The following is a 22,425-nucleotide window of genomic DNA, read 5'->3' as shown; positions in this document are numbered from 1 at the left end:
ATGGAGGAGTCGTCACAGGATTCAGCATGTAGTCATACTTGTAACTATGATTTATTACAGCAAAAAGATACAAAGCAAAATTAATTAGCAAAGGGAAAAGGTGCCTGTGGCAAAGTTGGAGGAGGCCAGGCTCAAGCTTCCAAGAGTTCCCTCCCAGTGGAGTCACACGGGACGCTCTTAATCCCTCCAACAACAAGTTGTGACAACACACATAAAATCTTGTCTACCAGGGAAGCTCATTAGAGATTCTATGCCAGAGTTTTTATTGAATTCGAGTCATACAGACACCCTGTGCCTAGCATATACCAAAATTCCAAACTCTCAGAAGGAGAGCAGGTTTCAACATAAGCCAAATAATTTGTACAAAACCTGTTTAGGTACAGTGAGCCACTAACATGATTTAGAGTATGGTGGAAGGTTCCCCCAAATCCAAAATCCCAGACCCCAGCCAAGGGCCAGTCTTACAAGCAGGCCTTTCAAAGAATAGCAGTCTTAGTCCTGCTATGTTAACTCCCCCTCCGCCGCCTTTTTTTGAGATGGGGTCTTTAGTGCAGTGGCATCATCATAGCTCACTGCAACCTCAAACTTCTGGTTCAAGCGATCCTCCCACCGCAGCTTTCTGAATAGCTGAGACTACAGGTGCACACCACCATGCTCGGCTCATTTTTCTATTTTTTCTTGAGATGAGGGCTTGCTGTGTTGTTGCTCAGGCTGATGTTGAACTCCTGGCCTCCCAGAGTGTTAGGATTATAGGCATGAGCCTCCACACCCAGCCTGTTAACTGTTTTCTGCACAGAATTTTAAAAAATTTTCCTCCTATATATAGGGAATTTGTTATGCTGATCCTTTCAGTATGAAAATGAATTTCAGAAGTAGAAAATAGATGGAGTAGCTTTCTTCTTTCTAAACTTTTAAGTTTAGAATTGAAATTTCATGTCTTTTTTTTTTTTTTTTTTAACTTATCTGTATTTGTTATAAGCTTTAAATGGATTGTGACTCGGGCACTACATTTCTATTCACAAGCCTCGCTTTTCAAAACAGTTTTATAACACGTATGGGTAGGACTTATACTTTTGCTCCTCTAAACAATACTTCTTTGGAAAAGAAGCCCTGTGTAGAGTTTCAAGTTGCTTTACTTTAAATATACTTATTTCTAGAGGACTAGTATTATATGCAGAAAATCTAATGTCTTATGTTTCCAAAATGTTGTCATCCCAGTATTACTAAACTTAGTCCTCTAATGAGAACATGGAGAAAGGATACCAGCAAAGAGAGCCCTGTGAGGTTCTCCATTAATTGATTCGATTTATAATCTGTATTGCAGAGATATGCACAGGGAGGCACTCTAATATACTGTAAGAAAAAACAAATTGATGCAGTCATTCTGAGGACAGTTTAATGTGTAGACCAGGTGTCCTCAAACTACAGCCCCATGGGCCACATGCCGCCCACCTAGGACATTTATCCAGCCTGCCAGTTGTTTTTGCCACCGCTGCCTATCTTGCTTAGCAGCCAACTCGTCCTGGGCCCACAGTGCGCACTCTCCAACGGTCTCAGGGACAGTGAACTGTGGCCCCCTGTGTAAAAAGTTTGAGTACCCCTGGTGTAGACCGTTCACCCTACAACTTCAGTTTCTAATGATTTTTCTCTCTTACACTTAAGATTCTCAGTCTTTTGGGCCTTGAGACCCCTTAACTTACACTTTTAGAGCTTGAGTATTCCAGAGAGCTTTTATTTATGTGGGTTGTTCTAGTAATATTTATCATGTTAAAAATTAAAGCTCAGGCCAGGCACAGTGGCTCATGCCTGTAATCCTAGCACTCTAGGAGTCTGAGGAAGGCAGATCGCTCGAGGTCAGGAGTTCGAAACCAGCCTGAGCAAGAGCAAGACCCGTGTCTACTAAAAATACAAAGAAATTAATTGGTCAACAAAAACCATATGTAGAAAAAATTAGCCAGGCATGGTGGCGCATGCCTATAGTCCAAGCTAATCAGAGGCTGAGGCAGAAGGATTGCTTGAGCCCAGGAGTTTAAGGTTGCTGTGAGCTAGACTGACGCCAATGGCACTCAAAAGAGTGAGACTCTGTCTCAAAAAATAAAAAATTTAAAACAAACTGGTAACTGAATATTCTTTGATATGACATCAAAAGTCTGCCAGTGGTAGTTTATTAAAGACTACTTGCAATATGAATTGAAATATTAATGAGCTTTTCATACAGTTGTCAAAATCCATTGGCTTATCTTGTACTTTGAATCTTTTCATCCATGATTTTGTAACTTCATGCAATTGGTGGTTTGGAAACTACTAGCTCATTAAGTTATGCATACCTACTAAATGTTGACACATTTTACAATGCCTCTCCCCAAAACTCATTCATTAGTGTCACCATTGATCTTATCAAACACCATCTTCAAGTATTGGGAAGCTGTCAAGCTCCAGTCTGCTGATACCAGTTTTACAAAAATTCCTAGTTTTGCTTGAAAATTCAATTCTTATCATTGGCAACATTGTTTTCCTTGGAGTGATAGGTCTCTTATTCATTTTTGAGAAAATATCTGCCAATTCTTGGCCAAAGCTAAGTTTAGTCATTCTTTTGGGTAAAAATGGTGATCCATTTATAACTCACGCAATTGCTCAAGTGCTTTTCTTCAAGAATACCATTGTACTCTATTACACAAAGGTACTTTATATGTAGTTGTATTTTATCATATAGCATGGTAAAAAAGATGTGAACTAAGGGGATTGGATTTAATAAAAAATGTTACTGCTTCATCAGAGACATTCTTAAGTGAAAGTGGCTTTTTCACTTAATGTCAGTGGATGGTCAGATTTTTTTTTTTTTTTTTTTTTTTTTTTTTTTTTTTGAGACAAAGTTTCTGTTGCCCGGGCTAGAGTGCCATGGTGTCAGCCTAGCTCACAGCAACCTCAAACTGCTGGGCTCAAGCGATCCTACTGCCTCAGCCTCCCGACTAGCTGGGACTACAGGCATGCACCACCATACCCAGCTAATTTTTCCATATATATATATATTAGTCGGCCAATTAATATCTTTCTATTTATAGTAGAGATGGGGTCTCGCTCTGGCTCAGGCTGGTCTCGAACTCCTGACCTCGAGCAATCCGCTTGCCTCGGCCTCCCAGAGTGCTAGGATTACAGGCGTGAGCCACCGTGCCCAGCTGTGGTCAGATTCTTTTTTTTTTTTTTTTTTTGAGACAGAGTCTCGCTTTGTTGCCCAGGCTAGAATGAGTGCCATGGTGTCAGCCTAGCTCACAACAACCTCAAATTCCTGGGCTCAAGCAATCCTGCTGCCTCAGCCTCTGGAGTAGCTGGGACTACAGGCATGTGCCAGCATGCCTGGCTAATTTTTTCTAGATATATTAGTTGGCCAATTCATTTCTTTCTATTTATAGTAAACACAGGGTCTCTCTCTTGCTCAGGCTGGTTTTGAACTCCTGACCTCGAGCAATCATCCCACCTCGGCCTCCCAGAGAGCTAGGATTACAGGCATGAGCTACCAAGCCCGGCCTATGGTCATATTCTAATACAAAGATTTCAAAGTACAGTTTGGTGCCCCCACAGCATTTTTTTTCATCGTTACTTTTACCCTGCCAGTGCAAGTGTAAATACAGTGAAAAAGGCAAATTATGTTTTAGTATTATGAAACAGTTTTATCCCACAGATGTCCTGAAAGGGTCTCAGGGATGCCCAAGCATCCTTAGACCACAGACTTACTGTCCTATAAAAATACATGTAGACAAAGATACTCAATGAAGCAATGTTTTTAATAGCAAAGTACGGGAAGCAATAATCGTCGAGTGGATAGCCCTGCTCCACTGGATGTGGAAGAGATTCAGTACCTGCCCCTAGGGAACCAGTGATTATGAATTATCTTCTTTCCTTCTTGTGTAGAATAGTCCTAATTTATACTGTCTTTGGAAGAATTTTTAAAAATAGGCATTCAGATAATTTTATGTGTTTCAGATGAGAACCCCAGTTGAGAGAGGCTGTTAAGGAATGATTTAATTGGGGTGCATTCCTCTGCAGCAGTTAAAAGAGAATGAGACAAATTTATGTAGTGAAATTTAAAAAGTCCTCATGACATTAAATGAAAAGTCGAGAATAAAATACATAGTATGAACCAATTTTGTCTTAAAAACAAATTCCAAAGTAGAACTATAGTAGGTAATTACATATGTAAATTCACAGACAGAGGTCCAGAAGTTTTGTATTAAAACTGCTAACAAGTGGCTACCTTTACCAAAGCAAGTAGGATTTGGAGAAGTGGGAATAGGGGATTTGTTGAAGATTTCTGCTTTCCTATGTATCTTTGCAGTTGAAACGTTTTTACGATGAAACCATTAAACATTTTTGTATGTATGTAACTAATAAGGAAAACTCATTTGCTGGGAGTCACGGCAATCTCTCTGGACAAGCTCTCATCCTGTAGGGCTCTTCTGCTCTGTAGGAATCTTCGGCGGATCCGGAAGTGTCAGCGAGGTCGAGAGCAGCAGGAAAAGGAAGGGAAGGAAGGAAACAGCAAGAAGACCATGGAAAATGTGGATAGCCTGGATAAGCTAGAATGTAGATTCAAGCTGAATTCCTACAAGATGGTGTATGTGATCAAGTCAGAGGACTACATGTACCGGAGGACTGCCTTGCTCCGGGCTCATCAGGTGAGAACCAGAAACTGTAATTTCTCCACACATCTCTCTCCCCAGCTAGGACCAGGGAGGCCTGGTGTGTTCTGATTGTTTCTCCTTCTTTATGAAAACCTATTTTTGGAGCTGAGAATTATTGAGAAAGCACATTTGTTTGCTAAGGATTCCATAACAAAGTACCACAGATTGGCTTAAACAACAGGTATTTATTGTCTCATATTTTAGGAGGCTGGAAGTCCAAGATTAGGGTGTTTACAGTGTCAGTTACATCTGAGGGCTGTGAGGGAGAATGTGTTCAGGTCTCTCCCAGCTTCTTATGCGTTGTTGGCCATCTTTGGCATTCCTGGGCTTGTAAATCCCTGCCTTTATCTTCATATGGTTCCTGTGTGCGTGTCTGCATCCAAATAAGCTCACATTCTGAGTATTGTGAACTAGGACTTCAACATATAAATTTAGAGGGGGGTTGGGGATACAATTCAACTGATAAGAACAGGTAAATACCTGGTAGTACCTTTTGATAAAGCTACTCTCAGCATTTACATTTCAGGCAGTAGCTGATCTTTGGCACATATGAATCCTATTTTCATGTTACATCTCAATTTCGAAATCTTCTTGGTAGTTATGTACCACATGTTGTGCCAGGCCCTGGGACTACCACCATGAAATAGAACAAATAAGGTAATGTGATGTGCACTACCAAAGAAACAAATCAGATGAAGTGATCAAGGGTAACTGGTGTGCAGGCATTGCTTTCATTGGAGGAGGCTTCTGTAAGGAAGTGATGCCTGAGGCCTGAATAATAACAAGGAGCTGTCCTGGTGAAAAGTTGAGGGCAAAGAAAACAGCAAGTGCAAGACTGGGAGAGAGGAAAGGACTTGGCATGTTCGAGAAACTAAAATCACCATTCTGGCTCAAAGTTGCCTTCATGCCTTCTATGAAGTTAGAAGGATAGACAGAGGCCACATTACTTTGTCTTGTAGGCCTTGGTTTGGATTTTGTCAGAGGTACTTTGAGACATCATTGACAAAGATAGCTTAGACTTAGGACTGCTATGAGTAGAAGGGGAGGGGGTGGGTATGGGTACAGAGTTGAAAAACACTCAAAAGGCTCCCCTTGTCCAAATGAGATTTGATGGCCATCCATACTACTAGGATGACAGTAGAATTGTAGATATATTTTAGAGATAGCTGGGCATGGTGGCTCATGCCTGTGATCATAGCACTCTGAGAGACCAAGGCGGGAGGATCGCTTGAGCTCTGGAGTTCAAGACCAACTTGAGCAAGAGTGAGACCCCGTCTTTATTAAAAATAGAAAAATTTAGGCCGGGCGCGGTGGCTCACGCCTGTAATCCTAGCACTCTGGGAGGCCGAGGCGGGCGGATTGCTCAAGGTCAGGAGTTCAAAACCAGCCTGAGCGAGACCCCGTCTCTACCATAAAAATAGAAAGAAATTAATTGGCCAACTAATATATATAATATAAAAATCAGCCGGGCATGGTGGCTCGTGCCTGTAGTCCCAGCTACTCGGGAGGCTGAGGCAGCAGGATCCCTTGAGCCCAGGAGTTTGAGGTTGCTGTGAGCTAGGCTGACGCCACGGCACTCACTCTAGCCTAGGCAAGAAAGTGAGACTCTGTCTCAAAAAAAAAAAAAAAAATAGAAAAATTAGCTAGGTGTGGTAAGGCATATCTGTAGAGTCCCAGGTACTTGGGAGGCTGAGGCAGGAGGATCGCTTGAGCCCAGGAGTTTGAGGTTGCGGTAAGCTACAATGACACCACTGCACTCTACCCAGGGTGACAGAGAGACTCTGTCTCAAAGAAAACAAAAAATTAGAGATCTAATTGATAGGATATGATGCTGGATCAATGTGGGGGAGGTAAGCAAAGGATGATCCCTGACTGATTTTTGGATTGGTGAGTTTTTTGTTTCTGCATAAGTGGAAAGTTTAGGGGTTCATCTGATAAATAGGAAAGGGTTACAGGGGGTTTCAGGGGCAGGTGAAACACTCTATTTTGAACTCATTAAGTTTGAAAGAACTAGGAAATATTCAAGGGAGAGATGTTGGGCAAGCAGTTTAATGTACAGTTGACCCTTGAACAACACAGGGCTTGGGGTGCTGACCCCTCTCCCACCCCACCCCATCCCATGTATAACTTTTGACACCCCAAAATCTTTAACTAATAGCTTACTGTTGACCAGAAGCCTTACCAATAGTATAAACATTTTATTAACACATATTTTGTATATTGTATGTATTATATACTATATTCTCATAGTAAGGTAAGGTAGAGAAAAGAAAATGTTAAGAAATTACTATTCATTAAGTGAATGGGGATGGTCATGAAGGTCTTCAATTTCATCATCACATTGAGTAGGACAAGGAAGAGGAGGAATGAGTAGGAGGAGGCTGGTCTTGCTGTCTCGGGTGGCAGAAAGTTTGTATATACATGTAGTTCAAACCCTGTTGTTTGTCAGCTGTACTTCTTTCATTGCACTGAGTGTAACTGCTGTGTGTTGTCTGTCTGCATATCTCTGATTTAAATTCCTTGAGGAGCTAGACAACACCAATTTTATCTTTGTATCCCCTACTATACCTTGCACGTGGGCTCCAGTGAATACTTGCTGAGTGCATAGGTGGGAACATAATGCTCCACTGAAGACCTGCTGTTCCTGGACTCTGCTGGCCAGGGTGGGGTAATACAGTGAAGGGAGAGTGGGTGTTAAGCCTTTTGCCTCACACTGTCTTTAGAAGTGAATTTTACCATGCTAACAGAAATGACCAATGGCTGTGGCTTATTGTGTCTCACCCAGGATACATTAGAATCAGCTGGGTTGCTGGTTTAAAATGCAGATTGGTAACATGTTCCCCAGGTTATACCGATGTATGCAAAAATTGAACAGTGAGCTTGTTCTCAGAGCCTACGTTGGCATTTCTTGGGGGGCTTTATAGGTTTTAATTTCTCCTGTTGAATATAGAACATTCAAACATGCTATCTATGTTCTTACCTCTTTCAGTTTTTCTCTTTAAACAGAATCCTTTTTCCTTCCTTTTTGTTTTTTTAAAACTAACTAGTAGTATCTAAGACTTGAGTAGTCCACATCTTTGCTACTTTAGGAAAAAATTGGGCTTTGTATTTGAAGGGCTTTTTTGGTCCTACTTATTTTTATTTATTTATTTATTTTGTCCTCTTCTGTTTTGCAGTCCCATGAGCGTGTAAGCAAGCGTCTACATCAGAGGTTCCAAGCCTGGGTAGATAAATGGACCAAGGAGCATGTGCCCCGTGAAATGGCTGCAGAGACCAGCAAGTGGCTCATGGGTGAGGGGCTGGAGGGCCTCGTGCCCTGTACCACCACCTGTGATACAGAGACCCTGCATTTTGTGAGCATTAACAAGTATCGTGTCAAATATGGCACAGTATTCAAAGCCCCTTAACTGCAAAGCCAGAGCAGATAACTTGAGGGTGTGTGTGTGAGCATGTGCACTCTGCTCACACACATTGAAGAAACAAGGAAGATGCCTTTCAAGCCTCACTGGGCCTCTCTGGGACATGGCCACCTGATCTGTATGTGGCTGGTGCAAATTGGCACTAAGTGGGCTACCTTTAAGAAACATGAATACTTTATAAAGTTGGAGCTGGAACTTTTCCCAAGGGGGTTTAGGTATTAGCCTGCCCTGGAAGGGAAGGAAATCCATCCAAGCACAGAGACAAGCAGCTTGCTTGCACACACCAGCAGAGCTAAGACTGGAGTCTCCTGTGGCCTGACCTTCAATGAGGGAACTGGATGCTGTTCATATTTGGCTGGATGGAGGTGCTGGGGAAGGACTTAATGCTCAGATGGATTGTAACTGTGATGGTCACTGCTCCTCTCCTCTACCCAAAAAGGAGAAGAAAAAAAAAAACTGGATTTGATTTTTTTGTTGTTGTTTTCCCAGTCACCTGAGCACATTTAAGATCACCCATTAGGTTTTACCTGGGATCTGCAGTTTGGCTTTGGAATTGATCATCTTGTGGATTTGATTCCTGATGAATCCCTTGCTGCCCACCCTTTCTCTCCTTTGGTTCTCAACCTCAAGTTCAAATCAGTCAACCTTTTTAGCTCCCGTGGAACTGTTTTGTACCTGCTTCTTTACTAGTCTACCCTAGTGCCATCCACCAGCTTTACTCTCTGACACACACACACACACACACACACACACACAATTTTAACTTCATTTTTCTTTTTTTGTAAATAATGTACATACTGTCAATTTTTTATTAAAAGAAATATGCTTTGATGTGCTAGCATAACCGCTCTAGCTTCTTGTGTATCATAGTACTATGTGGCTTCAGATTTAGTACCTATGAACAGATGTACAAGACATTTATTACACTTTTTACCAAAGGGAGTTACCATTGTAGTACTTTTGTGTAAAACTTGTCTTCCCCCCTTTACCCTCAACTTTTTTTTCTTTTTTTTGTAAATAAATAAAGCTTGGTTCTTACTTAAGGAATAAACAACCCAAGTCCCTTGTCCTTACAAGAGAACTATCATGAAGCAGGGAATTTGGCTTCAGTTCCTTATCCAGGGTACAAACAGGATTTTACTTTAAATAATTAAGTCATTTGCACTTGTCCCAAATCAAAATATTCCAGAATTTTGATATAGAATACTTCCATTCTTTTAGTACATGGTTTTTTTCCTTGTTCAGCTATTTGAAAATATTTTATATTTGGGTAAGTTGTCAAGCTGTATAGTTTGTATTTCTATATATTTTTTCTTATCCTTATTGGGCATGGGGTGAACAACTTAAATACCAAGCCAGTATTTGAAAGAAATGTATATAAGGTGTGTGGTATAAATGGGGTTGGGAGGGAGAGGATTTGATACATTTCCTTAGTAATTGCACATGGGATATATATTTTTTTAATTACATAAATTTAAACTGGCAGACAGTTAAACATGAGTGATTTAGGATTTTTATATGTGGTTAGCCTGGACTTTTTAAACAAAGACCAATGGAGTCCTTCCCAGTACTCTGGTGGATTTTTCTCCAGCTATTACCCTAGTTATAGTTGTAACTGACAGTGTTTTATGTGTTTTGTTTTTTTAAGTAAAACCCCCATCACTGAAAAGAAAAACAAATTTTTTGGCTCCTGGACTTTGAAAACACATGGTAGACTGTTCTGATTTTAAGCATTTCTGTTGTAGGCAGACAGAAGACTGTGGGTCACAGTATAGCATGGCAAAGTCTTGTGGGAGAGGGAGATTCTAGGGCAAAGCTGGGACAGTGCCTAACGTGGAGGTAGAGTAATAATGTACTCAGTGAGGGAAGAGATCTTGAGGTGTTCTAAGCAACAATTCTGTCCCCCTGTGCTCCCTCAAGAAAGATGTTGACCTGGAACTACAGGGAAAATTGATGAGGTGTGACCAGGGGCAGCCCTAGCTGTTGCTCCCACCCAGCCCCCTGCTTCCCCCACACAGTGTTAGCTCCAGAGCACCTGCCTGCAGGTCAGGATGATAGGATTTCATGGAGAACTCCCCCCCCCAACCCACCAATGCAACCAACCGAAGAGGGAGCTTTACCTGCAGCCAGGGTTTCACAAGCAGCACTTTTATTCTTCTGCTGTCTGACATGTAAGCTCCAAGCTCAAAACCCAGCCTGCATTATATACAGCAGAAAGTTATCTTTATTTTAAATCACATTTGGTATTCTGTACTTAGTCACTTTTCCATGTGATTGGCATTTGAAATGTTGTAACTTGGTCAGTATTTCCATTAAAATATCAGGGCTAATGTTGTGTACATATTTTTTTTCTTCCTAATGATTTTATAGACAAGGACTCTGGCAACCCCAGGAGGAAAAAAGTAAAGCTGCCTGTGGAATACTAGGTATGAGAATGAAATTGGAGGTCTGTTTCTGGCATTAGGGCTTCTCTGGACTCTACAGACCTGTACGGTGAAATTACAGGGAAGATTCTATAGGAATCTTCAAAGCTGTGACCATGATCTGCTATCTCAAATCTTTGCAGTTTCTGGTGATGGGCAGGAGTTAGCAACATGCACATAAATTAAAATGTGTAACAAAGGAAGCTAGGGTCACTGGAGCTTATCCTTTCTGCTCTTTAACACCATATCCTCCAATCAGTATGAAAACACGCATCCCGGGCGGTCTGGCTCTTTCCACGTTAAGCAGACACCAGTTTTTGTGTTCAGGGACGTAGCCTGAGCTAGTGAGTGGTCTCTGATTGCTGTTTCTGAGGCTGGGTCTGCAGCAGCCAAGGTTTCTGCCCGTTCTGCTGAATGGTCCGTAGTCTCTGTCCCCGGACCTTTGGGGGCTTTAATCGTCAAATTTCCCATTTTATCTAGGGATTTACCCTGTACCCAACTAGCTTGGACGAGAAAGGAGAGCCTCCAAAATGCAGCTTCTAGTGTTCAACTCCTGGCTCAAAATTAAGACCAGCTGGGCTTCCAAGAGCCGCCTGTGTTGCAAGAAAAGCTGCCCGTGGCTGGAAGGCGCCCTTCAGATGCCGGAACCTTTGGTTTCAGTCGGTGTACCGCGCCGGCAATGCCAGGGTCCTTCCGGGGAGGAGCTGGGCGCGGCGATGGCGGGGGCGCCTGCTCTGAAGCACTGGCGCACCACGCTGGAGCGGGTGGAGAAGTTCGTGTCGCCGCTCTATTTTACCGACTGTAACCTCCGCGGCAGGTGTGGCCCCTAGTCTGGGGAGCCGTCCGGGGGGAAGCTAAGGTGCCGCCACGCGGGCCGCGGGACCAAGTGCCCGCCGCGGACAGGGCAGGGCCCGGGAGGAAGGGGTAGGGATGGGGTGTGCTGTGGGCCGCCAGGCAGCCCTCAGCGGCGGATCGCGGGAAAGCGCGGCCGCACCGGCCGGCTGGCCCAGGGGCGGAAAGGGGAGGCCTCGGGCGCGCGCCCACCGGCTCCTCCCGCCCAGGCTCTTTGGGGAAAGCTGCCCAGTGGCCGCGCTCTCCTGCTTCCTGACGCCCGAGAGGCTTCCCTACCAAGAGGCAGTCCGGCAAGACTTCAGCCCGGCGCAGGTCGGCTACAGCTTCGGACCGACGTGGGTAACACCGAGCAGGAGGGAGGGGCTAGCGGGCCTAAGGGAGGGCCACACCCACACCTGGCACCCTACCCTGCCCCGGCCACGCCTTTTTTTGTTGGCCACCTGCACCAGACAGCTACAAGGGGTGGACCAGCACCCTCTGCTGGGAACAGCACCCAGCGTCTTCAGGGGAGAGTTTCCATCCTGCCATCCCTGCAGTCTGCACACTCTTTAGGAAGGGCACCTGAGATCGGATCATGGAACCCTGACTTATCTGCCTCTTCGCCTCACCTTGCTGCCCAGCCCTTGTTCTTATCTTGTGGCTCAAAGCTGAGTCCCTTTTGATGCTACAGATTCTTGGAGAAAGTCTCAAGCTCTTGCTGATCTTTTAACCCAAGGAAGTATTTCAGGACAGGGTTTCCACCTCTCAGCCCATCACAAGGGCTCTCTTGCAGATGGTGGACCTGCTGGTTCCGGGTGGAGTTGACCATCCCAGAAGCATGGGTGGGCCAGGAAGTTCACCTTTGCTGGGAAAGCGATGGAGAAGGTCTGGTGTGGCGCGATGGGGAACCTGTCCAGGTGAGGAGCCCTACCCTAAGGTCAGATGTGACCACTGTAAAGCCCTCATCTCTGGAGTAGCCATAGCTGAGTGGCTCTGTCTGCAGGATGATGTCAGGATTTCAGTACTGGGGAAATTGCCACTTGGGGCATCTGTGTAATTGGTCCCTAGTTTTCAATAAACCAATTTTTATTGTATGTAATTCATGCTTGTGGGGAAAATTGTTTCAAACAGTTCTAGATAGTAGGAAGTAAAAATTTTAACTCTTCTTGCCCTGAAGTAATGAATCTCTCCCTACCACCCCATCCCATTCCCCAAATATAACCACTGTTAAGCATCTTGTTCATGCATCCAACCATATCAGGTTTAATCCTTACAATCCTTTGTGACAGGTCTTTATGCCCACTTACAGATTAAGAAACTAAGATATATCAAGGTTAGTTTACTTGCTCAGGTTCACACAGCTTCCATTTCGAATTGGACTGACTCTCAACCTGGGGTTAGGACTGTTCTTTTGTGTGAAAAAAGAAGGCACAGCCATTCTCTCCCTCCCTCTGGCTCAGTACATGTCTCATGGTGGTTATTTTGAGCTAGACCCTGTGCTAAGCACTGGGGATGTAGCAGGTAATGAGGCGAACCTATCCTGACTTTATAGAGTTTCCCTTCAGATATTTATTGAGGAGTGAGTGCAGAGGCCACCAGAAGCCACACCCAGGCCTCCTAATTCCTGTCCATGGCCCTTAAAGACCATGGGCTTTCCCACTGGAAAACAAGTATTATTTGGTGGTCATGGTGCTGGCTGCTGTGGGAGGTGGGGCACCTGCTACCAGGGGTCTCTGATTTGTCAATCTTGGCCCTGCTTGGGAAAGAGGACCCAAAGCTAGGGACCAGATGGAGAGGCCTGACTTCCCTTGGATTAGGCTTCACCTAAAGTGTCCAAAGGCCTTAGGTCCCATATTTCTCTCCATTCCCTGCCAGAGTTTGACCAAAGAGGGTGAGAAGACCAGCTATATCCTGACAGACAGGCTCGGGGAAGGAGACCTCCGAAGGTGGGTGAGTCCGTATGCGATGGTATGCCAATACTGTGGGGGAGGGGTGCCAGCAGGCAAAGGGGACTGAGGCCTAGAGTGATCCCAGGAGTGACCCCACCTCCAGCACAGCTGTCCTCAAATCTCACAGTTTATTTTTAGAAAACATGTTTTTTTCCTAACTATAAAAATTATGTTTGCTTTATTGTGATAAATACAGAAAACTCAAAGAAGTGAATAACTACTATTATCTCACCACTTAGAGTAGAGATGACCATTATTATCATCTCAGCATTCATGTTCTTAGTATTTCAGGCATAGTTTTCACTAGTTGAGATCGTATTTCTTTGATATTTTGCATCTTGACTTTTTACATTCCGTATTATACCATGGGCATTTTATGATATCGTCAAAAACATTTTTTAGACATTAGTATATTTTACATTTTATTGGACACTGTGTTCGAGATGTCTCCAGACACTAGGAATAATGGTGTTGAATGATGTTGTCCTTGTCAGCAAAGGGAGACAGATCTACTCATATGATCACAAAACTGATGAGGGCCCTGAAAGAAAATTCTGGGAGCTAGATATGAGGAATCTGTTCTAGACTTAGCAGATGGGGAGGGGAGAAAGCTTCCCTGAGGAAGTCTGAGTAGAGTGGCACCACAACTGCCCGGGCTTCTCCAGTGAAAGGCCCACCCTATGTTGACTGATGGATCTAGGGTCTAGCAGGTCCAGCCTGGGAGAGCCAGAGGTGCTTTTAATATGCAAAGAGGGTTTCCAGACCAAGGCAGTGCCCTGCAAAGACAGCTTGGGAAATAGAAGGCTAAACGGCAGTGTAATTCACACAGTTCCACACTTTGTTACTTATTTTCCCTGACTGAGGCAGACCACTCATCAGCAGGATTCAGTCTGATATTTGTACCTCCCACCCGTGTGCACAGCTGACACACTGTGGGATCCTCTGGGGGGTGGATCCTGGAGACGAATGGGGAGGGGTCAGATGCATGCCTCCTGGGTGCGCCTCCCTCAGGTCCCCAGAGTCCTCTGCCAGTTCCTTGTCCTGAGGCTGCCTCCTCATGTTTGTAGCCTGACCCTCTATGTGGAAGTGGCCTGCAATGGGCTCCTGGGGGCTGGGAAGGGAAGCATGATTGCAGCCCCTGATCCCGAGAAGACATTCCAACTGAGTCGGGCTGAGCTGGCCGTGTTCCACCGGGATGTCCACAAGCTCCTGGTGGATCTGGAGCTGCTACTGGGCATAGCCAAGGTACTTGACACACCTGTTCTCCCCGAAACCCCCCAGATCCCTGCTGTAGGCTGGTTGTTTCTTGGGTCAGATAAGTGAGACTCAGAATCCAGAGCAGGAAAAGGGTTCCTGCCTAAGGGTTGAGAGGACTTTCCTGTGTAAAGGGGAGGTGGAGCCAGTGCTGAGCAGGGGCCAGCAGGAGCAAAGGGATGGAGGTGGGGCATTCTGCTGAACACCCCTGGGGAACCCCCCCCCCAAGCTCTGGAGGCCATGCTCAGAAGAGAATTAAGGGGCAGAACCTTGCTGCAGGGTCTCGGGGAGGACAACCAGCGAAGCTTCCAGGCACTGTACACAGCTAACCAGATGGTGAATGTGTGTGACCCTGCCCAGCCCGAGACCTTCCCAGTGGCCCAGGCCCTGGCAACCAGGTTCTTCGGCCAACGTGGTGGTGAAAGCCAGCACACCATCCATGCCACAGGGCACTGCCACATTGATACAGGTAGGCCGGCAAGTGGTTGGGTTGGCTGGAGGGGCAGGAATGCCCTTGAATCCCTGGTTGTGCCTTAGAAGCACTGCGTGATCCTCAGCAAGTTCTTGCCCCACTTCAGCCTCAGTTTTTCCCATCTGTAAGATGGAGCAGGGAGACTGGACTGTGGGCTTTGTTAGCTATGGCTTCATTTGTTCTTTTGACAAAATCTGATGCCTCATGAGGCCCCATGCTATTAATAGATACTGGGGGGTAGGATTCCAGAGATTGGTGATCATAGAATTGGCAGGCACAGTTGGTGCCACAGTGAGGGTAAGTGTGGGGGGCTAGAGAGCCCAGAAGAGTCACCCAACCCAGCTGGATTAGGGGGATTCCAGAGAGGCTTCCTGGACAAGGTGACCTTGAACTGAGCAAGAATGGGCAGGAGTGTGCAAGGGCACCCAAGTCCTCAGAGAGGAGTGCTGTGAAATTATTGAAATGGGGGCTCAAACGCATGGGTGGGTTTCCTGGGAAGCATCGGGAGTTCAGTTTTGTGCGTGAAGAATCTGCAGTGTCTGTGAGGCTTATGAGAGAGCCGCGTGTTCAGCTTCCCAAGGTGCTGAGTGTGATGCGGGTGAAGTCTCTGAAGCACAGAGTAAGGACTTTCTCCTCTGTGCCAAGATGTGGGGTAGGGTGTGGGGCTTCTAGGCTGGTAAGGAAGGAACTGCCTAGGGCCAGGAGAGGCTGTGGTGCCCGCAGGACAGCTAGGCCAGACAGGTCCATCCTGGGAGCTGCCCCTGTTGCAGGGAGTCCTCAGCACGTGTAAGGGCAGGGCAGTTCCTGCTGCCTCTGACGCGATCCTCTGGAGGGCATGTCAGCCTCAGACTAAGGCCATCCCCCAGCCAGGGGCCTCTGTTTCCTGACCTGTAAAATGGACCCTGCTGGCCTCCTTTCTCCATTTCTTCCTCCTGCCTTGCAAGGGTGGTTTGAAGTGACAGCTTAGGAAGGATGCCACAGGCTTTTCCAGAGTGAAGGGCTGGGGACAAGAGGAGGGAATAGGTGACCCTAGGCCTGGTCAGGATGCCGGGGCAGGGGTGGGGCTAGAGACCTGTCAGGACCTTGCCGCTCCCTCCACCCCCATCTAGCCTGGCTTTGGCCCTTCAAAGAGACCATAAGGAAATGTGCCCGGAGCTGGGTGACAGCTGTGCAGCTCATGGAACAGAACCCCAAGTTCATCTTTGCCTGCTCCCAGGTCAGTGGGACAGCTGTGTGGGGCGGGGGGCACCTGGCACTCCCTGGGGCTCAGTAGGCTCTGAGGGCTTCTCAGGCCTGAGGGGCAGGTCTGTTCCCCACCCTCAGGCACTCACTGGAGCCCAGATGTTCGGCCCTGGGTGGGGTCCTCATCACTCCTGGCTCAGGTCCCACCCATCTGCCCCACAGGCACAGCAGCTCGAGTGGGTGAGGAACCACTACCCCGGTCTGCATGCCCGGCTCCAGGAGTTTGCCTGCCGTGGGCAGTTCGTGCCTGTGGGGGGCACCTGGGTGGAGATGGTAAGTGTAATGGCACTGCCTCAGCCTCAGTCCATACGGTATGGCCTTCCCTTGTGTGGCCCAGGCCCCTCCTCGGCTGTGCTGGTGACCTGCGGGCCATCCACACCATCTGTGGCAGGGCTCATTAGTCCCTGGAACCCCAAGGCTTAAGAGTCCAAGGGCAGGGAGGGTCTCCAGCACCATGACAGGCTGGCTGCATGGCCAGTCCCGGACACCTCTCTCAGGCAAATGGACAGTCAGGCCTGAATCGAGGAGAGGGACACTTCCTGGCACCTGGCTATAATCCTGTGTCAGAGCAGCTCTGGCTTCTCCTGCAGGGAATTGGGCTGGCCTGAGCTCCTGCCTCTCTCTTCCCTCACTGCCAGGATGGGAACCTGCCCGGTGGAGAGGCCATGGTGAGGCAGTTCCTGCAGGGCCAGAACTTCTTTCTGCAGGAGTTTGGGAAGATGTGTTCTGAGGTAGGCTGGGAGCTGCTGCACTGGGCTGTGGGCCAGGGGGGGTGGGGGGCTGAGGGGCTGAGGCTGGGGTGGCTCCACCTAGAACCCTGGTTTCCAGCCTCCCAGAGCCCTCTCCCCTCCAGTTCTGGCTGCCAGACACGTTCGGCTACTCAGCACAACTCCCCCAGATCATGCGTGGCTGTGGCATCAGGCACTTTCTGACCCAGAAGTTGAGCTGGAACTTGGTGAACTCCTTCCCGGTGAGCAGACCCAGGGGGTCAGGGTCAGAGTTGGCCTCGGTCCCACATGGCCCATTCACTTCTCCCAGGGTTTATTTGAGGAGTCCCAGACAGATCACCAAACCCCCATCCAGAGGGGATGGGCCTTCAGCAAGGTTGAACAGCAGGGAGGGGCAGTACAGAGTTTGCCTCAGCCCTGACTCTGGCTGTTATCTCCTGCCTCTGTTTCCCTGCCGGTAGCACCATACCTTTTTCTGGGAGGGGCTGGATGGCTCCCACGTACTGGTCCACTTTCCACCTGGCGACTCCTATGGGATGCAGGGCAGCGTGGACGAGGTGAGTGGATACTTAGTGGTGGGGGTGAGGGCAGGCTGGAGAGGGCTTTCCTGTCCTGGGCTGACCCACACTGACCTGTCCCTGCCTGTCCAGGTGCTGAAGACTGTGGCCAACAACCGGGACAAAGGGAGGACTAACCACAGTGCCTTCCTCTTCGGCTTCGGGGATGGGGGCGGTGGCCCCACCCAGACCATGCTGGACCGCTTGACGCGGCTGGGCAATACCGATGGGCTGCCCAGGTCAGGCCGGGCCTCTGGCAGCCCTCAGCTCTCCTTTCGCCCACCCTCAGCCTTGCTGTGAGCCCTGCCTTCTACCCATACAGTGGCCCAAGCCTGCCACTGGGCCTTGTCCTGCTCCAATCCTGGATCACTGGCTCCTCCAAACTCCCACCTTGGGGGTGGGCTGGGGGAAAAGCTGAGGGTGGGACGAGGAAGAAGCTTGAATCCACTGGAGAAAGCAGCTTTCCTGGGGTGTCGGGCTGGCGTTGTGTGGATGTGGAGCTTTCTGGAGTAGCTCTTCTCTGTTGGGACTGATCTGGTGTCCGCTCTGGCTTGGAAGGGTAAACCATGTGGCTCCCATGGCTGGGAGGCCCAAGCTTGTGGTTTCCCTCAGGGTGCAACTGTCTTCTCCGAAGCAACTCTTCTCAGCACTGGAGAGTGACTCTGGGCAGCTGTGCACGTGGGTCGGGGAGCTCTTCCTGGAGCTGCACAATGGCACCTACACCACCCATGCCCAGGTCAGGGGCAGGTTGTAGAGTCAAGCAGGGAATGTGTGCCCTTGATCTGCAGAGGGTCAGAGAAGGAAGCAGGGGAGATAAAGAAAGAGAAGTTTGGGCTGAGGGGAGAGAGGGAGGTCATTAGAGTCAGGTCACCTGGAAAAGGCCTTATCCAGGAGGTCCTGGGGAGCCATCAGGCGTTCTGAGCAAGGGGGGCTTTGGAAGGCATCTGGCACGTTTAAGCAGACTCCAGACTGATCTTCCCCCCTGGGCTCAGATCAAGAAGGGGAACCGGGAGTGTGAGCGGATCCTGCATGACGTGGAGCTGCTCAGTAGCCTGGCCCTGGCCCGCAGCGCCCAGTTCCTGTACCCAGCAGCCCGGCTGCAGCACCTCTGGAGGTCAGCCTGGCTTCTGCCCCTTGCCGCCCACCTGAACTCTCACCCCAGACACTTCTGTGGCTGTCCTTCATGGCCTTCCCCATCCCTTCCCTTGGTCCCTGCAGGCTCCTGCTTCTGAACCAGTTCCATGATGTGGTGACTGGAAGCTGCATCCAGCTGGTGGCAGAGGATGCCATGTGCCACTATGCAGGTGAGGCTGACAACAGTGGCACCATTCTCTCCAACCCCTGGACTGAGCCCAGAGTATCCCCTGTGCAACACTCAGGGGTCATCTGAGACCCATTGCCCACCCATGACCAGCTAATCTCCCCTCAGACATTCGTTCCCATGGCAACACACTGCTCAGCACAGCAGCTGCGGCCCTGTGTGCCGGGGAACCAGGTCCCGAGGGCCTCCTCGTTGTCAACACGCTGCCCTGGAAGCGCACTGAAGTGCTGGCCCTGCCCAAGCCCGGCGGGGCCCACAGCCTAGGTATGAGCTGAGGGAAGGGCTACTACTACCTCAGGAGGGATTGAGGCCAGATAGACAAGGTCAGGGACACCCCTGGGGATCTCTGCCTTGGGGTGCCCCAGGCTGGAGTATAGTGGCCACATCCTCCATCACCCTCACCCTGACCTGAGTGAGGTTCCAGAAAGGTCAGGAGGCTGCATTGATTGATGCCTAGACCTCACCCCCAGCCCTGGTGACAGTGCCCAGCATGGGCTATGCTCCTGTTCCTGCCCCTACCTCGCTGCAGCCCCTGCTGCCCCAGCAGCCTGTGTTCGTAGTGCAAGAGGTGAGTCCCAGCAGGTCCTGAGGGGCAAGAGCTGTCCCGGGGTGCTCCTAAAAGCTGGGGGTCCTGAGCTCCTACCTGGAGCAATGTGGGGGTGGGGAGGGGATGGCAGGGAGTGGTTGTAGGAGGCTCCTGCAGACTCAGCCTCGCGGCCCCTTTCACCAAGACTGACGGTTCTGTGACTCTGGACAATGGCATCATCCGAGTGAGGCTGGACCCGACTGGCCGCCTGACATCCTTGGTCCTGGTGGCCTCTGGCAGGTGCCAACTCCTCACTGTCCTTTCCCAGTGCCTAGCAAGTGGCTCCCAGATCCCGTTTGCTCTGTCTCGTGGCCACAACACTGCCCACAGCAGCCCACAGTGGCTCTGGGCTGGGACCCAAACATAGAACAAGGCAGGGTGGGCAAGGGGTCCTTGTCCCCTGGGTCTGTTCACTCTGTCCCATCCCACTAAGCGCAGCTGGAGAGAGCGCAGCTTTATAGTTGTAAAGCACCAATCCCCATGTCCTTCCAGGGAGGCCATTGCTGAAGGTGCTGTGGGGAACCAGTTTGTGCTGTTTGATGATGTGCCCTTGTACTGGGATGCCTGGGACGTCATGGACTACCACCTAGAGACACGGTATGGGCAGGGTGGGACTTGGGGGTGACGAGGCGGTGGGAACACAAGCCCCCCTGGCTCAGTGCCTCCCACCCCCATCCCATAGGAAGCCCGTGCTGGGCCAGGCAGGGACCCTGGCAGTGGGCACTGAGGGCGGCCTGCGGGGCAGTGCCTGGTTCCTGCTGCAGATCACCCCCAACAGTCGGCTCAGCCAGGAGGTGGTGCTAGATGTTGGCTGCCCCTATGTCCGCTTCCATACTGAGGTAGCAGGGGCGGAGTGGTGGCAGTTATCTTCCCCGGGGGCACCTGGTGAGAAGGTGCCAGCCCCAGGCCTGTGTGTATCTCTCCCTTCCCTCACCCCCACCTTCCATCCCAACCCCAGGTGCACTGGCATGAGGCCCACAAGTTCCTGAAGGTGGAGTTCCCTGCCCGTGTGCGTTGTTCCCAGGCCACCTATGAGGTCCAGTTTGGGCACCTGCAGCGGCCCACCCACTACAACACCTCCTGGGACTGGGCTCGATTTGAGGTCTGACATTGCGGGGGGCGGGGGTGCTGGACTCCTCCCTGGCTGGGGAGAGACTAGTTGTGTGGTGTGGGGTGGGAAGCAGGAAGATGATCAACATTGCTGCTTCCTAACGTGTGCCAGGCGTTGTGCTAAATGCTTTCCACTTAGTTTGATACTTACGACCATTTGGTGGGTAAGTGCTATTATTTATCCCAATTTCACAGATGAGGAAACTGAGGCTTAGGCAGGTTGGTTGGCATGCCCAAGGCCTCCTAGAGTGGGAGCTGGAATTCAATCTTGTGGTTCGAGAGCTTTTTCTCACCCTAGTGACAGGAGCTGTGGAATTTGGGAGCACAAGGAAGGGCATGGGGCCATCAAGTGGGTCTCGGATCTGCCCTGCAGGTGTGGGCCCACCGCTGGATGGATCTGTCAGAGCATGGCTTTGGGCTGGCCCTGCTCAACGACTGCAAGTATGGCGCGTCAGTGCGAGGCAGCGTCCTCAGCCTGTCACTGTGAGTGGGTACCCAGCAGGCCCGGGAGCTGGTGTAGGGGTGTGGGTTTTCCTGGGGTGTAACTCCAGCAGCTTCAGCCCGGTCCATACCCACCCTCCTCACCTCAGCTTGCGGGCGCCTAAGGCCCCCGATGCCACTGCTGACATGGGACGCCATGAGTTCACCTATGCACTGATGCCACACAAGGGTGAGTGCTGGAGATGGTGGGGCCCTCCTGAAGCCCTAGACACCTCTGCCCTTTTCTGAGCACAAACCCCAGCAACCTGGCCCACCCTCTGCCCCTGTAGGGGCTTGGGAGGGTAGCCCCCATTCTCCATCAGCGTTGCTTTCTGGTTGTACCCCAGGCTCCTTTCAGGATGCTGGAGTTATCCGTGCTGCCTACAGCCTCAACTTCCCCCTGTTGGCGCTGCCAGTCCCGGGCCCAGCGCCGGCCACCTCCTGGAGTGCCTTTTCCTTGTCCTCTCCTGCTGTTGTGTTGGAGACTGTCAAGCAGGCAAGGGGCGGGGCGGGCTGGGGGCGGGTTCCGAGACGAGCCCGCCCCTAGCCCCGCCCACCGCCCGCCTCCCTCCCCAGGCGGAGACCAGCCCAGAGAGTCAGAGCCGCGCCCTAGTGCTGAGGCTGTATGAGGCCCACGGCAGCCACGTGGACTGCTGGCTGCACACCTCGCTGCCTATTCAGGAGGCCATCCTGTGAGTCGCGGCGCGGGCTTGGGCGGGAGTAGGAGTCCCGTCCTCACAGAGCCCTCACAGCCCCTCCTGTTCTCCAGCTGTGACCTCCTGGAACGGCGAAATCCTGCTGGCCACGTGCCCCTTCAGGACAACCGCCTGAAGCTCACCTTTTCTCCCTTCCAAGTGCAGTCCCTGTTGCTCGTGCTTCAGCCTCCACCAAACTGAGTCCCTAGGAGTGGGATTTTGTTTGAAGGCTTTGGGGACTCCTCGTTGCTGCCTCCCCGATGAGTCACGTCTTGCATAATAAACCCTTGGATCAGGAGCCATCCTGGTAGCCCTGCTCACTCCCCGTAGAGCCATCCTCAAGCTTGGGGTGGGGGTAGATCTTGGGCACCTGTGTGTGCAAGGTCTGGGGTGCAGCTACCATGAGAGATTGGGGACCTCAGGTGACCAAAAGCTGGCTCGGAGACCATGAGATAACAAGTTCCTCCCCTGTGTGGGGCTGGAGAGGAGGCTGGGTTCTGTCTGGATGGGGGAGCAGCCACAGGCCCTAAGAATCCTGAACTGGAAGAGCTTAGGATTCTGGGCTGCCTGGCCAGGGTCTCAGTACCACCTCTCTAAGGGGCTGTCCCTGCAGAGGCAGACTGTCCTCTGATAGCCAGAGCCTTGAGGTCTGGGATGGGGCTCAGTTTGCCTTGCTGAG

General features: G+C 49.8%; 2 protein-coding genes across 7 annotated transcripts in view; both read left to right on the top strand.

Annotated features, from left to right (window-relative positions):
- Positions 1–8,942, top strand: part of SIN3A (SIN3 transcription regulator family member A) — a 73,695-nt gene extending 64,753 nt beyond the window's left edge. For all 5 annotated transcript variants that reach the window (XM_012735410.2, XM_012735416.2, XM_012735409.2 and 2 more), the window contains 2 exons: positions 4,466–4,673; positions 7,856–8,942. In XM_012735410.2, coding sequence (XP_012590864.1) covers positions 4,466–4,673; positions 7,856–8,086 — 439 coding nt within the window. In that variant the 3' untranslated portion in view covers positions 8,087–8,942. The remainder of the gene's footprint in view (positions 1–4,465; positions 4,674–7,855) is intronic.
- Positions 8,943–11,192: 2,250 nt separating this feature from the next.
- Positions 11,193–22,044, top strand: MAN2C1 (mannosidase alpha class 2C member 1). Of its 2 annotated transcripts, none has more exons than XM_012735422.3 (26): positions 11,193–11,338; positions 11,583–11,708; positions 12,146–12,269; positions 13,228–13,298; positions 14,369–14,546; positions 14,835–15,024; positions 16,137–16,243; positions 16,432–16,542; positions 16,908–17,000; positions 17,123–17,239; positions 17,459–17,554; positions 17,648–17,793; positions 18,167–18,290; positions 18,547–18,668; positions 18,773–18,858; positions 18,984–19,139; positions 19,333–19,443; positions 19,569–19,701; positions 19,954–20,058; positions 20,144–20,300; positions 20,420–20,563; positions 20,945–21,054; positions 21,162–21,241; positions 21,399–21,547; positions 21,628–21,743; positions 21,821–22,044. In XM_012735422.3, exons 1-26 carry the CDS (start codon positions 11,238–11,240, stop codon positions 21,945–21,947), a joined length of 3,180 nt encoding a protein of 1,059 aa, XP_012590876.2. In that variant the 5' UTR covers positions 11,193–11,237; the 3' UTR covers positions 21,948–22,044. The 2 variants fall into 2 exon arrangements, with proteins under 2 accessions (XP_012590876.2, XP_012590872.2); XM_012735418.3 differs by having other exon boundaries at positions 11,194–11,338; positions 19,346–19,443; positions 19,607–19,701.
- The last annotated feature ends 381 nt before the right edge of the window (positions 22,045–22,425 follow it).

This window comes from Microcebus murinus, chromosome 6, assembly GCF_040939455.1.
Source record: "Microcebus murinus isolate Inina chromosome 6, M.murinus_Inina_mat1.0, whole genome shotgun sequence".
In the NCBI taxonomy this organism is placed as follows: Eukaryota; Metazoa; Chordata; class Mammalia; order Primates; family Cheirogaleidae; genus Microcebus; species Microcebus murinus.
The sequence above is the reverse complement of the archived record's forward strand: the minus strand, read 5'-3'. Positions and strand labels throughout refer to the sequence as shown.